This window comes from Leucopleurus acutus (assembly GCF_964270905.1).
Source record: "Leucopleurus acutus genome assembly, chromosome: X".
Lineage (NCBI taxonomy): Eukaryota > Metazoa > Chordata > Mammalia > Artiodactyla > Delphinidae > Leucopleurus > Leucopleurus acutus.
Genome location: NC_139148.1, coordinates 119780521 through 119796212, shown reverse-complemented (window position 1 = coordinate 119796212; position 15692 = coordinate 119780521). Strand labels below are relative to the sequence as shown.

Here is a 15692-nt window from a genome sequence, read left to right as displayed (position 1 = left end):
TGACAATATATCCTTTTATCTTTCCACAAGGACAAGCTTTCATCTTTTTAAATCTATGTTTTCATGCAGAAGCTGTCACCCTTGATAATTTTATTGCCTTCCCTGGCTGCATTTTTCTTCCTTGTGGTTTAAATCATTACTGCATACAGTATAACAAGTGCAATTAGTTTAACCAGTATTGTAGCCCATTAAACACAAGTTTACTTTTGTGGATGACTCACTTACAGATTATTTCTGACACTCTTATAAAGTTTTTAAAAAGAACCAAGTTGAGGTGAAGGATTGGGAGAAAGCCGGCATTTCATAGTAACATCATTTTTGTGTCAAATGGATTGGATGTAGGGGTTTTTGGTTATGTTGTTTTATACAACTAAAACCTGACTGAATTTTGTTCAAAGAAAAAACTGCAGGGTGGTTTTGCCTCGTATAAATTTTTTTAATCAGTTATCTGAAAATGGATTTTATTTATGTTACCTGGTGAAAGCCATTGTGGGTACAAAATTTTTGCAAGGCATTATTTAACTACTGGATTACATAAGCTTTTTAAAAGCTGCTAGATTCCAAGGGGTTTTGGGGGTTGACACATAAAGCAGTCATTATCTAAAACATACGGTGGGAGGACAGCAGCTTACCCAATACTCTTCCCACAAGTAACTCTGCCGGGAGAACATTTCTTTTATTCAATACTTACCGTGAACACAGCATTGAGCTGCACTGTGCCATCGACACATCTTTAAGAGACACTCAGGGAATAATGACAGCCTTTATACACCTATCTCGGGCATCTTTATGCAAAGCTCATCACCTTTAAGGCGCCCCCTTTTGAAATGCAGCTACCTGTATGAGAGATCATATCATATCATATTGGGCACTGGGTGATTTAGTAAAGTTTAGTCGGCAGCTAGATGGAAATAAGGGTTGGCATGCACCGAGGGGAGGTGGGAGTGTCAGCAGGGAGGAGAGAGGGAGCGGTAACCAAAAACATTGTCCTCTCACTGCCCACTTTTGTCCTGGTAGCCCCATGATGTCTCCCCAAATAGGCTCTCTGGTCTCCACTTTCTCTCATTCAATACGTGATCTGAAAGGACACAGGAAGCAATGACAAAAGAGGGAAGTGTGCTGACCTCTAATATAGGTATGAGGCATGGTTTTTGACAGTTCATACATTCGCAAAACCAGAAACAAGTGGGCGCCGGTATTACATTTTGAAAAGCTGTGTTCTTCTGCCCCTGAGAATTCAAGACTGGTTGTACTTATATGCACAAGCTACCTTTCTGTTTGAAGGCCTCCATTTACAAGTGTGAATGAGGCAAATACCCACAATGTAGTACAATCTCACATTCTGCTTTGACCTTTTCTATACCTCTTTTGTATTTAATGTTTAGATTGTGAGAATGGTGAAGAATTTAAAAGGCAGCCCAATAACACTGTCGATAGGTGATGGTGCCAATGATGTTAGTATGATCTTGGAATCCCATGTGGGCATAGGTAAGAAACATCTAATGAGATGGCAGCTGTAAGGTATCAGTATTGCTTTTAGGTAGAGTGGTCTTATTATTCTAGAGATTGTTTTGGTTGCTCATCTTGAATCCGAATTTGGGAATGATCATTGTTTATCAAAAGAAGGTCCTCATCGGATCATGGAATATGTCCATGCCAAAGTCCTACCCATGGTGGGAATGTAGCAATACAAAGTTGGAGGATATTATTATATTAGCCAAGTAAAGTGAATTTCCCAAACCTACTAGCCATGCAGTTGATCATTTAGCTCTCACTTTTGACAGCATGCATGAAATTTTATTGATTTTTCGCCCCTGGCCAGATCGCCTGCTTATGTTGCTGCACTATATCTTTTGAGATCTGTAACTGTTTGGGACTGAGAGACGATAATTGGCTGGCTGATTCTCCACATGGCAATATCTCTGCATGGCGGTTTGGGCTGTAGTGGTGAATTTACATGTCGGCATGCAACAACAGCTTCTCTAAAACCTGCACCCTTTCTTCCCCTGTCAGGCTGCTGGGAGGCAATCCTAACACCCCAGCAAGTGGTTTTTTGGTGGGCGAGAAATAATGGAAATAGTATCTTGGGGATTATTGTACCACAGTTTGGATTCCCAAATTCTTTCCATTTGCAAGTAACCCTACTTAGTGTGGAACTCTAGTTCAACTCATTGGTTATTGACTGTGGAAATGGCCTAAAGCTGCTTGAGCTCATGGAATACTTGGACTGCTACTCAGCCTTGCAGGACATTTGGTCTTGTCTAAAACGTCCATAGCACATTTGGTCCATGCAGAAGGTCCTTGAAATTTGGTCCTGTCCAAAACCATTTGGCATGGACCAAACATGCTCGTGGACATTTTGGACCGGACCAGGTTTCAAAGACCTTTTGGCATGGACCAGCTGTCTTATAGTCCAAATGTCTTGACGTTTTGGACAGGACCAAATTTCAAGGATCTTTGGTGTGAACCAACTGCCTTATGAACATTTTGGACCGGAGTGTTTGCCAACCACTACTCAGTATCATTCAATATAAGGACTTAACCATCTCATTATAACTCTTCAGTTTTGAGCTCTTAGACCATAATCCCCAGGTCTCTGAGTTGCTTTAGTATGGCATCTAGTCTGGTGCCATGCATGATTAATCACTTACTAAATAAGTACCTTTAAAATAATTTTCAGATTTAACTATTTCCTCAGGATAATTTTTGCCTTATAACGATTAAAATAATGATTCTATTAATTATTTTATGTTTTGTTATAAATAGGTAATTGTCAATTAAACATAATTTTACTTTTTATTGGTAAGTCTCACTGTCACTGTTGAAAGCACTTTTTGCTTAAGAAAGCAAATCTAAACTATTCAACTGAACTATACATGTAAGCAAGTAAAAAATACGAAAGTAACAAGTCAGGTGGTTACTTATTCTATAAAAATACTCACCCTATAGAGATTTTTCTTTTTTTAGGTATCAAAGGCAAAGAAGGTCGCCAAGCAGCCAGGAATAGTGATTATTCTGTCCCAAAGTTTAAACATTTAAAGAAACTGCTGTTGGCTCACGGACACCTATATTATGTGAGAATAGCACACCTTGTACAGTATTTCTTCTATAAGGTACGTGATGAAATACTTGTGATTTAACTTATGACTGTTTAACCCAGCATTGGCTCAGCTTGGTTGTAGGTATCTTTTCCTTCTTTTTTCATGTTTCTTTTACTGTCTTAGTACTGAAATTTGTGGTCAGCAAAACAGAGGCAGTCTATTTAACGAATCAGAAACCAGAAATTCCTTTTAATGCAAGAGATTTGAGATGAAAATTTTTAAGTCAACTTTCTTAAAGTATAGTTTAAATACAGTACAATGTACCCATTAAATGTTTACAGTTCAATTTTGACAAATGTATGCATCCATGTGGCTACCACCCGAACCAAATATAGACCATTTCTATCACCCCAGAAAGTTTACCTGTGCTCCTTTCCAGTCTTCTCCACCCCTGCACCAAACAACGACTAATCTGATTTACACTACTCTGTGATACATAGTAACGTATATGGAGTATAGCACATAAATTTAGATATAATTTATGCAACATACGCATTAGGTTTGCCTGTTTTAGACATGTACCAGAACTTGATCTCCTGTCCTATGTTCTATTCTATATAGTTTTTAAAAGTTTTTTTCACTTTTTGTTTTGAGATAATTTCATACTTTTTAAAAGTTGCAAAATTAGTGAAATCTCATATACTCTTTGCCCAGCTTTGCCAACTGTTAACACCTTAGATAACCCACAACATAGTTACCAAGATCAGTAAATTGATGTTAATTGGCACATTATTAACTAGTCTATATACTGTACTGGAATTTTGCTAATGGTCCCACAGATTTTCTTTTTGTGGTCCATTTCAGGCTCATGCTTGCATTTAAGGATCATGATCTCCTTAGTCTTCTTTAACCTAGAATAGTTCCTGTCTTTTTTGTCCTAATGATCTTAACATGTTTGAAGAGTGCTGGCCAGTTAGTTTGTAGAATGTCCCTCAATTTGGGTTTGTCTAATGTTTGCCTATTATTAGACTCAGGTTTTGCATTTGGGCACAATTACCACAGAAGCGCTATTGCAACCTGCTGAATGCATCATATCCGGAGGCACATGTTGTCAATATGTCTCATGATAATGTCAACTTTGATAAGCTGGTTCAGATGGTGTTCTGAGGGTCTCAAGACCCCTCATTTTTGCTCTGTGTAGTTTCACTTGAAAAGAACATTCTCCTGCTAAACTAGATATTTTATTCTATGTTGAAATTCATTACTATCATTGTTCATTCTGTTACTCAAATTGTCACAGATTTGGCACCTGTTTCCTTTCACCATGTCCCCATCATTTTTAAATTTTTATTTTATTGTGATAACCCTTAACATGAGCTCTATGCACTTAGCAGATTATTAAGTATTTGGTACAGTATTGTTAAGTACAACAGATCTCTAGTACTTACTCGTCTTGCACAACTAAAACTGTATACCCATTGAGTAGCAACTCTCCGTTCCTCCCTCCTCACCCCTTCCCCCTCCCCCGGCCCTAAACCTTTTTTGAAGTCTTGTTTATTTTCTGGTACCACATGATGTTCTAGGCTCCTCTTGTATTTTTCTTGCAATTCAATGGCAAGATGCATTCAGACTTTTCTGCAAGGATCACTTATTCCTTTCCATTATTCGCAAATGGTATTTAGAAATCAAGATCTGGGTGCTAGTTGTGCTCATCGCTACTGAGCTGAAGTTGTTGGGCTGAAATTAAAGGTATCTGTATAAACTCAATAGTTGAACTCAGTTTATACAGATACCTTTGATTAAATCCGGCAGCACAAGGTTCATTGTAACCTTTCCCTTTTCCATTTAGTAACTCCTTTCTTCAGTGGTGAGAAACCTGGTTCTCATCCTCATAGTGTTTATTTATTTGCTAAGTCCTCAAGTACACTTAAAGTAGTTCCAGAGTTGCTACTCATACTCCTGTGAGAAACAAATCTAACTTGAGAAATATATTTGTGAGCACTTGTTTTTGTCTTTAGTCTTAGAGAATGTAGTCAAAACACTGTTTCCAAAGTTACTTTTTTTTTCCTTTTCCACCATTTCAGTGTGGTTATGTTATTTATATAGTTAAGGTTTGTGGGGCCTTGGACTCAGTAACTTAACAGCCCCACATGGGGATGGATGGTTATTCTCTCTTACCTCCCCTTAGTAGGAGAGCCTGTGAAGATTTGCCATACAGATCTGCCTAGCAATCTGATCCTATTCCAGAAGCTTGGTTTCCCTCTTTAAGATTTTGGCCTGCAATTCAAGCAACTGCCACCAGATGGAAGGAATGCTCTGTTAAGAAGAACAAAACAAGCATTAAAATAGCTAATATTTACCAGTGGTCAGTAATTTACATATCCTGGTTCCCAATTTAGGGGATTATTTATGTAGATGCCGTCTGTCTTCATTAGGATCTCTATGCCCATTATCATCTTAGTTACTGACTTAGCAATATTCCTTTTTAAGTGCTGCCTTTTGTCCCAAGATGATTTCTGATACCTTTGACTGTCTTTGGCTGCCTTCCTCTTATCTTGCCATTGCATCTTCAAATTGTTGCCCGCCCCTGGAGTACTGCAGTGACAGGTCTTCCTGCTTTCTATTTCTCCATTCGCTCCTCCTTGCATAATTCAGCCAGGTTAGTGTTTAGAAAATACCACTTTTCAACTTGTCCTCCAGAAACTCCACTCTCCATTGTCTTAAGAGTTAGTCTGGCTTTTAAGGCACTCCACAGTCTGACCCTGCCCTACCTTATATGTTTAAAATACATATGGCCTTACCTTGTTGGTTCCTGCTATCACCGTATCCTATTCATCTGTAACACCTAGTTCAAAGTCTAACTTCTTTATTCATTCAATCAACAAATATGTTTGAATGTGTTACCATGTGCCAAGCATTGTTTCAGGCGCTTGAGAATTCATAATGGAATAAGACAGGCAAAGTCCCTGTTTTCATGGAACTGTTATTCTAATGGGAGGGTCAGACCTCCCCTTCCCACAAAACACCCCCATAATCCACACCAAGCACTGCCTCTTCCAACCTCAGAACACTTCTTTTATGTACATAAATTATGACTCTAGAAAGGCTACAGACAGTATTTTGCATTCTGCCAGAACTGTTACATACGAATGAGTGTTGCCCTTCCAGGTGCTAACCTTGGGAGCTCCGATACTCTGGTGCTGTAGGACTTATTCAAAATACATGTAGCAGTTTTCTGTAGAAATGTCCTCCAGAGCCTGCAGTATATATTTACCTAAATATCCTCAGCTGCGGCAGTTGTTCATGCTTTAAGGATCCATTGGATTTTTAAAACGGCCTCAAATCTCCCAGCCTGGTAAATTAGCCAAGTGAGAATGTGTGAGAGAAGGAAAGAGACTGGTTTTTTGACATGGCTCAAAAATGGGCTATTGGGCGTGAGCCATGGCCGCTGAGCCTGTGCGTCTGGAGCCTGTGCTCCGCATCAGGAGAGGCCACAACAGTGAGAGGCTCGTGTACCGCAAAAAAAAAAAAAAAAAAAAAAGGGGCTATTGGGGACTTCCCTGCTGGTGCAGTGGTTAAGAATATCTGCCTACAAGAGGGAAGAGATATGGGAACATATGTATATGTATAACTGATTCACTTTGTTATAAAGCAGAAACTAACACACCATTGTAAAGCAATTATACCCCAATAAAGATGTTAAAAAGAAAAAAAAAGAATATCTGCCTAGCAATGCAGGGGACATGGGTTCAAGCCCTGGTCCGGGAAGATCCCACATGTTGTGGAGCAGCTAAGTCCGTGTGCCACAACTACTGAGCCTGCGCTCCAGAGCCCACGTGCCACAACTACTGAGCCCACGTGCCACAACTACTGAAGCCTGTGCACCCTAGAGCCCGTGCTCCACAACAAGAGAAGCCACTGCAATGAGAAGGCTGTGGACCGCAACAAAGACTAGGCCCCGCTCACCGTATCTAGAGAAAGCCCGTGCGCAGCAATGAAGACCCAACGCAGCCAAAAATAAATAAATTTATTTATTTAAAAAAATATAGAGCTATTGAAGGTGCTGCCCTAAGAGAAATCCAGAGACACCATGAACAAGTGACAGCAGCGCTGAAATACAGTCACAGCCTATATTGAAGGACAGCACTCATTTGAAAATATTAGTTCTGGTGGTTTTGCCTGAAGATGTTAATTTTAGTATTTATCTTCTTACTTAGTGGCTTTTTCTGCCTTATGAATTCTTAGCTTGTATTTTTTTAGTATGTTTGTTTTTAGTGTTCTCCCAGTTAAATCCCTTAGAAGTAAGAAGTTTTGTTTTTTGTATCACCCACAGCGTCATCTTTACATATAGTAGGTGATCAATAATAACAGTTAATTGTTTGATGAGGCAGTAACAAAGGCAGTAAAGCATTAGCTGATACTTGTTCGTGTCAATATACACTATAATTTCCTGACTACTTATTGGCATTAACTGACTTTTAAATATAGACTTACAGCTTTATGTCAGTCTACTTTGTGATGATTTTGCAAACCCACTTGGCATTTAAGGTGCAGTACCATTAGGTGTTCATATTATATGAGCTCATTTCTTCCCTACAAGAATAGCAAGAGGGTCTCATAAAGTAAGTGAGGTCCTCTTCTGCCTTGGTAGGGCAAAAGTTGGTATTAATATGTATGTAATTATTTGTTTTGAATTGTTTCCTTACAACTCTGGAGTAGAAGTTTATTGCACTGTGACATTAGAAGGACTTAGGACTGCCTGTAGACTATCTGGAGTAGAGTTTCCTGTTTTACTTTAGAAAGTTGATCAAGTGAAAAGCATTAACCCTTTTCTTCATTTTTTTTTCCAGAACCTTTGTTTCATTTTGCCACAATTTTTGTACCAGTTCTTCTGTGGATTCTCACAACAGGTTTGTTTCCCTAGGTATTTCTTGTAATGTAGTTTTTTTGTGTTGTTGTTTTTTGTTTAAATTTATTTTATTGAAGTATAGTTGATTTTCAAGGTTGTGTTAGTTTCTGGTGTAGAGCAAGGTGATTCAGCAATATATACATATAATAGTTTTCACAGAAATGTTAGGATTTTTTTTAAATTATTTTTTATTGTATTTTATTTTAATTTATTTTTTATGTCAATCCCACTCTCCCAATTCATCCCACCACCACCACCACCATCACCCCCCACCACGACTTTCCCCCCTTGGTGTCCATACGTTAGTTCTCTGCATCTGTGTCTCTATTTCTGCCTTGCAAACTGGTCCATCCGTACCATTTCTCTAGATTCCACATATATGCATTAATATATGGTATTTGTTTTTCTCTTTCTGACTTACTTCACTCTGTATGACAGCCTCTAGGTCCATCCACGTCTCTACAAATGACTCGTTTCGTTCCTTTTTATGGCTGAGTAATACTCTATTGTATATACGTACCACATCTTCTTTATCCATTTATCTGTCGGTGGGCATTTACATTGCTTCCATGACCTGATTATTGTAAATAGTGCTGCAATGAACACTGGGGTGCATGTGTCTTTTTGAATTATGGTTTTCTCTGGGTATATGCCCAGTACTGGGATTGCTGGGTTGTATGGTAATTCTATTTTTAGTTTTTTAAGGAACCTCCATACTGTTCTCCATAGTGGCTGTATCAATTTACATTCCCACCAACAGTGCAAGAGGGTTCTCTTTTCTCCACACCCTCTCTAGCATTTGTTGTTTGTAGGTTTTCTGATGATGCCCATTCTAACCGGTATGAGGTGGTACCTGACTATAGTTTTGATTTGTATTTCTCTAATAATTAGTGATGTTGAGCAGCTTTTCATGTGCTTCTTGGCCATCTGTATGTCTTCTTTGGAGAAATGTCTATTTAGGTCTTCTGCCCATTGTTTGGTTGGGTTGTTTGTTTTTTTAATATTGAGCTGCATGAGCTGTTTATGTATTTTGGAGATTAATCCTTTGTCAGCTGATTCGTTTGGAAATATTTTCTCCCATTCTGAGGGTTGTCTTTTCGTCCTGTTTGTAGTTTCCTTTGCTGTGCAAAAGGTTTTAAGTTTCATTAGGTCCCATTTGTTTATTTGTATTATTATTTCCATTACTCTAGGAGGTGGATCAAAAAAGATCTTGCTGTGATTTACGTCAAAGAGTGTTCTTCCTGTGTTTTCCTCTAAGAGTTTTACAATGTCCGGTCTTACATTTAGGTCTTGAATCCATTTTGAGTTTATTTTTGTGTAAGGTGTTAGGGAGTGTTCTAGTTTCATTCTTTTACATGTAACTGTCCAGTTTTCCCAGCACCACTTATTGAAGAGACTGTCTTTTCTCCGTTGTATATCCTTGCCTCCTTTTTCATAGATTAGTTGACCATAGGTGCGTGGGTTTATCTCTGGGCTTTCTATCCTGTTCCATTGATCTCTATTTCTGTTTTTGTGCCAGTGCCATATTGTCTTGATTACTGTAGCTTTTTTTATATATATTAATTTAATTTAATTTATTTTATTTTTTATTTTATTTTTGGCTGTGTTGGGTCTTCGTTGCTGCGTGCGGGCTTTCTCTGTTGTGGTGAGCGGGGGCTACTCTTTGTTGTGGTGCACAGGCTTCTCATTGCGATGGCTTCTCTTATTGTGGAGCACGGGCTCTAGGCGCACAGGCTTCAGTAGTTGTGGCCCTCAGGCTCTAGAGTGCAGGCTTAGTAGTTGTGGTGGATGGGCTTAGTTGCTCCGCAGCATGTGGGATCTTCCCAGACCAGGCCTCGAACCCATGTTCCCTGCACTGACAGGCAGATTCGTAACCACTGCACCACCAGGGAAGGCCCTGATTACTATAGCTTTGTAGTAGAGTCTGAAGTCAGGGAGTCTGATTCCTCCAGCTCTGTTTTTTTCCGTCAAGACTGCTTTGGCTGTTCGGGGTCTTTTGTGTCTCCATACAAATTTTAAGATTTTTTCTTCCAGTTCTGTAGAAAATGCCACTGGTAATTTGATAGGGATTGCATTGGATCTGTAGATTGCTTTGAGTAGTATAGTCATTTTCACAATGTTGATCCTTCCAATCCAAGAACATGATATGTCTCTCCATCTGTTTGTGTCGTCTTTGATTTCTTTCATCAGTGTCTTATAGTTTTCTGAGTACAGGTCTTTTACCTCCTTAGGTAGGTTTCCTCCTCAGTATTTTATTCTTTTTGTTGCAATGGTGAATGGGATTGGTTCCTTAATTTCTCTTTGTGATCTTTCATTTTTAGTGTATAGGAATGCAAGAGATTTCTGTGCATCAACTTTGTATCCTGCAACTTTATGAAATTCATTGATTAGCTCTAGTAGTTTTCTGGTAGCATCATTAGGATTCTCTATGTATAGTATCATGTCAACTGCAAACAGTGACAGTTTTACTTCTTTTCCAATTTGTATTCCTTTTTTTTCTTTTTCTTCTCTGATTGCCGTGGCTAGGACTTCCAAAACTATGTTGAATAATAGTGGCGAGAGTGGACATCCTTGTCTTGTTCCTGATCTTAGAGGAAATGCTTTCGGTTTTTCACCATTGAGAATGATGTTTGCTGTGTTTGTCATGTATGGCCTTTATTATGTTGAGGTAGGTTCCCTCTGTGCCCACTTTGTGGAGAGTTTTTATCATAAATGGGTGTTGAATTTTGTCAAAAGCTTTTTCTGCATCTGTTGAGATGATCATATGGTTTTTATTCTTCAGTTTGTTAATATGGTGTAGCACACTGATTGGTTTGCATGTACTGAAGAATCCTTGCATCCCTGGGATAAATCCCACTTGTTCATGATGTATGATCCTTTTAATGTGTTGTTGGATTCTGTTTGCTAGTATTTTGTTGAGGATTTCTGCATCTGTATTCATCAGTGATATTGGTCTGTAATTTTCTTGTTTTGTAGTATTTTTGTCTGGTTTTGGTATCAGGGTGATGGTGGCCTCATAGAATGAGTTTGGGAGTGTTCCCTCCTCTTCTTTTTTTTGGAAGAGTTTGAGAAGGATGGGTGTTAGCTCTTCTCTAAATATTTGATAGAATTCACCTGTGAAGCCATCTGGTCCTCGACTTTTGTTTGTTGGAAGATGTTTAATCAGTTTCAATTTCATTACTTGTGATTGGTCTGCTCATATTTTCTGTTTCTCACTGCTTCAGTCTTGGAAGGTTATGCCGTTCTAAGAATTTGTCCATTTCTTCCAGGTTGTCCATTTTATTGGCATAGAGCTGCTTGTAGTAGTCTCTCATGATGCTTTGTATTTCTGCAGTGTCTGCTGTAACTTCTCCTTTTTCATTTCTAATTTTATTGATTTGAGTCCTCTCCCTCTCTTTCTTGATGAGTCTGGCTAATGGTTTATCAATTTTGTTTATCTTCTCAAAGAACCCACTTTCAGTTTTATTGCTCTTTGCTATTGTTTTCTTTGTTTCTATTTCATTTATTTCTGCTGTGATCTTTATGATTTCTTTACTTCTACTAACTTTGGGTTTTGTTTGTTCTTCTTTCTCTAGTTCCTTTAGGTGTAGGGTTAGATTGTTCATTTGAGATTTTTCTTGTTTCTTGAGGTAGGATCTTACTGCTATAAACTTCCCTCTTGGAACTGCTTTTGCTGCATCCCATAAGTTTTGGATCGTCGTGTTTTCATTGTCATTTGTCTCTAGGTATTTTTTGATTCCCTCTTTGATTTCTCCAGTGCTCTCTTGGTTATTTAGTAACGTATTGTTTAGCCTCCATGTGTTTGTGTTTTTTACGTTTTTTTCACTGTAATTGATTTCTAATCTCATAGTGTTGTGGTCAGAAAAGATACTTGATATGATTTCAGTTTCCTCAAATTTACCAAGACTTGATTTGTGACCAAGATGTGATCTGTCCTGGAGAATGTTCCGTGTGCACTTGAGAAGAAAGTGTAATCTGCTGTTTTTGGATGGAATGTCCTATAAATATTAATTAAATCTATCAGGTCTCTTGTGTCATTTAAAGGTTGTGTTTCCTTATGAATTTTCTGTCTGGATGATCTGTCCATTGGTGTAAGTGAGGTGTTAAAGTCCGCCACTATTATTGTGTTACTGTCAGTGTCCTCTTTTATAGCTTAGCAGTCGCCTTTTGTATTGAGGTGCTCCTGCGTTGGGTGCATATATATTTATAATTGTTATATCTTCTTTTTGGATTGATCCCTTGATCATTATGTAGTGTCCTTCCTTGCCTCTTGTAACAGTCTTTATTTTAAAGTCTACTTTAGGGACTTCCTTGGTGGCACAGAGGTTTAGAATCCACCTGCCAATGCAGGGGACACGGGTTGAAGCCCTGGTCTGGGAAGATCCCACATGCCGCAGAGCAACTAAGTCCATACGCTACAACTACGGAGCCTGTGCTCTAGAGCCCGTGAGCCACAACTGCTGAGCCCACTCGCCTAGAGCCCGTGCTCTGCAACAAGAGAAGCCACTGCAATGCGAAGCCCGCACACAGCAACAAAGAGTAGCCCCTGCTCTCTGTAACTAAAGAAAGCCTGTGCACAGCAACAAAGACCCAACACAGCCAAAAATAATAAATAAATAAATGAATTTTAATTTTAAAAAAGTTAATAAAAATAAAGTCTATTTTTTCTGATATGAGTATTGCTACTCCAGCTTTCTTTTGATTTCCATTTGCATGGAATACCTTTTTCCATCCCCTCACTTTCAGTCTGTATGTGTCCCTAAGTCTGAACTGGGTCTCTTGTAGACACCATATATATGGGTCTTGTTTTTGTATCCATTCCGCGAGCCTGTGTCCTTTGGTTGGAGCATTTAATCCATTCACATTTAAGGTAATTATCGATATGTATGTTCCTATTACCATTTCCTTAATTGTTATGGGTTTGTTTTTGTAGGTCCTTTTCTTCTCTTGTGTTTCCCACTTAGAGAAGTTCCTTTAGCATTTGTTGTAGAACTGGTTTGGTGGTGCTGAATTCTCCTAGCTTTTGCTTGTCTGTAAAGCTTTTGATTTCTCCATCAAATCTGAATGAGATCCTTGCCAGGTAGAGTAATCTTGGCTGTAGGTTCTTCCCTTTCATCACTTTAAATATATCGTGCCACTCCCTTCTGGCTTGTAGAATTTCTGCTGAGAAATCAGCTGTTAACCTTATAGGAGTTCCCTGGTATGTTATTTGTCATTTTTCCCTTGTTGCTTTCAATAATTTTTCTTTGTCTTTAATTTTTGTCAGTTTCATTACTGTGTGTGTCGGTGTGTTTCTCCTTGGGTTTATCCTGCTGGGACTCTCTGCACTTCCTGAACTTGGGTGGCGATTTCCTTTCCCATGTTAGGGAAGTTTTCGACTATAATCGCTTCAAATATCTTCTTGGGTCCTTTCTCTCTCTCTTCTCCTTCTGGGACCCCTATAATGCGAATGTTGTTGCGTTTAATGTTGTCCCAGAGGTCTCTTAGGCTGTCTTCATGTCTTTTCATTCTTTTCTCTTTATTCTGTTCTGCGGCACTGAATTCCACCATTCTGTCTTCCAGGTCACTTATCCGTTCTTCTGCCTCAGTTATTCTGCTGTTGATTCCTTCTAGTGTATTTTTCTTTTCAATTATTATATTGTTCATCTCTGTTTCTTTGTTCTTTAATTCTTCTAGGTGTTTGTTCTTTAATTCTTCTAGGTTTTTTTTAAAGATTTCTTGCATCTTCTCAATCTTTGCCTCCATTCTTTTTCCGAGGTCATAGATTATCTTCACTATCAGTATTCTGAATTTTTTTTCTGGAAGGTTGCCTATCTGCACTTCATTTAGTTGTTTTTCTGGGTTTTTATCTTGTTCCTTTATCTGGTACATAGTCCTCTGCCTTTTCATTTTGTCTGTCGTTCTGTGAATGTGGTTTTAATTCCACAGGCTGCAGAAATGTAGTTCTTCTAGCTTCTGCTGTCTGCCCTCTGGTGGATGAGGCTATCTAAGAGGCTTGTGCAAGCTTCCTGATAGGAGGGACTGGTGGTGGGTAGAGCTGGTTGTTGCTCTGGTGGGCAGAGCTCAGTAAAACTTTAATCTGCTTGTCTGCTGATGGGTGGGGCTGTGTTCCCTCCCTGTTTGGTTGTTTAGCCTGGGGCGACCCAGCACTGGATCCTACCAGGCTCTTTGCTCTTTGGTGGGGCTAATGGCGGACTCTGGGAAGGCTCACGCCAAGGAGTGCTTCCCAGAACTTCTGCTGCCAGTGTCCCACGGTGAGCCACAGCTGTGATTCCAGTGCTCTTGCAAGAGGGAGTGAGCACACGTCCTTCCAGTTCGCCATCTTGAACCAATCTCTGTAATGTAGTTTATATTTGCTATTAATTACCTTTTATGTATTGGATTGTAGAAATTAGAGAGGTATGCCCAACGTAAAAGGATTTTTTTTTTTCTTAGTTCAACAGTTGATCTGCTTGGCCTGGTTTTTGACAATAGCAAAATTTTATATCTGTGCTTTAGTAATGGTCTTATTGTTATTTTCTTTTTGAAAGTTATTTGGTATGTCCTGTTGGAATTGAGATCCTTTAAAAAGTATTTTTTATTTTTGTTAGTGTACACAATGTTTTCCAATAATCCTAAAATATTATAGTTTATTATTTCATCAAATAAAATCTCATACCTTTGCATTTTCTCAGGTTGATTCTCTAGAAAAACATTGATGTTTAAGCTAGCAAAGAAGCTGTGATTCCTGGATAATGCCTTGGATTATTTAAGCAATTCTACACTTTCAGCCCTCTGTAGTTTTCTGAACATTTTTCACATATAGAATATGCTATATGTTAACTTGATACATAAGTGGGGGATGGGCAGGCATATTTGTAGGTTTGTTTTAACAGCTGAACTGTATTTTGCATTGCTTCTAGTGGAAGTATAGCTATGTAAAGGAGCTATAGTGCTCAACGACTCAGAAATTTTGTACTTAATCTATGAGCAATTCAGTGATTTTTACCAAGCTGAGCTGCTGGTAACATCATCACAGCTATTAGAGACTGATTTTCTCAATTTCAAGGCATGTTCCATTCCTCATGATAGGAAGTGATTTTTTCCTAATTTCTTGGCAGTATTTTTAAGAGAATGTATTCTTCTCAATGGGAAGCGACTCTATTTATTTGTTTGTTTGTTTGGCTGCACCTGGTCTTAGTTGTGGCATGCAGGATCTTTAGTTGCAGCATGTGAACTCTTAGTTGCGGCATGTGGGATCTAGTTCCCTGACCAGGGATCAAACCCGGGCCCCCTGCATTGGAAGCGTGGAGTGTTAGCCACTGGACCACCAGGGAAGTCCCTGCTTTCTTTCTCTTGAACTTGCCTCTTTGCCATTTGGTATGCTGTCTCTTACATCAGTGCCATGTCATCAGCCCCATGATGCCAGTTAAGCCGATCACTTTATGAATTAATCATCTACTGGCTGTAGAAAGTACCATCAGCCTTCTTGTATTCAAAGCTAACAGTATTGGTAACAGAGAGTTTTATAAACTCTGATGAATCTACTTTTCTTGAACATTCAGATTACTGTTGATCAAAATGTTTGTAATTCCTCACTTCCTTGGAAGATTAATGCAAGTTTAAAGGGACATTTTCAAATTTTGTAGCAAAGTGATAAAGGGAAGTTGGCTTTTTAAACCATGTTTACCAAGCACAAGTTGTGTGAAGAAAGAAAGGACTTATTCCCTATAAAACCCTGGGCTGTTGGGGGTATGGGGGTC

At 38.8% G+C, this 15692-nt stretch overlaps 1 protein-coding gene across 2 annotated transcripts in view; it reads left to right on the top strand.

Annotated features, from left to right (window-relative positions):
• The window catches only part of ATP11C (ATPase phospholipid transporting 11C (ATP11C blood group)), a 168309-nt gene that overhangs the window by 124238 nt on the left and 28379 nt on the right, over positions 1-15692 (top strand). For both annotated transcript variants that reach the window (XM_082865068.1, XM_082865067.1), the window contains exons 21-23: positions 1386-1488; positions 2968-3113; positions 7892-7951. In XM_082865068.1, the coding sequence (XP_082721194.1) occupies positions 1386-1488; positions 2968-3113; positions 7892-7951 (309 nt within the window). The remainder of the gene's footprint in view (positions 1-1385; positions 1489-2967; positions 3114-7891; positions 7952-15692) is intronic.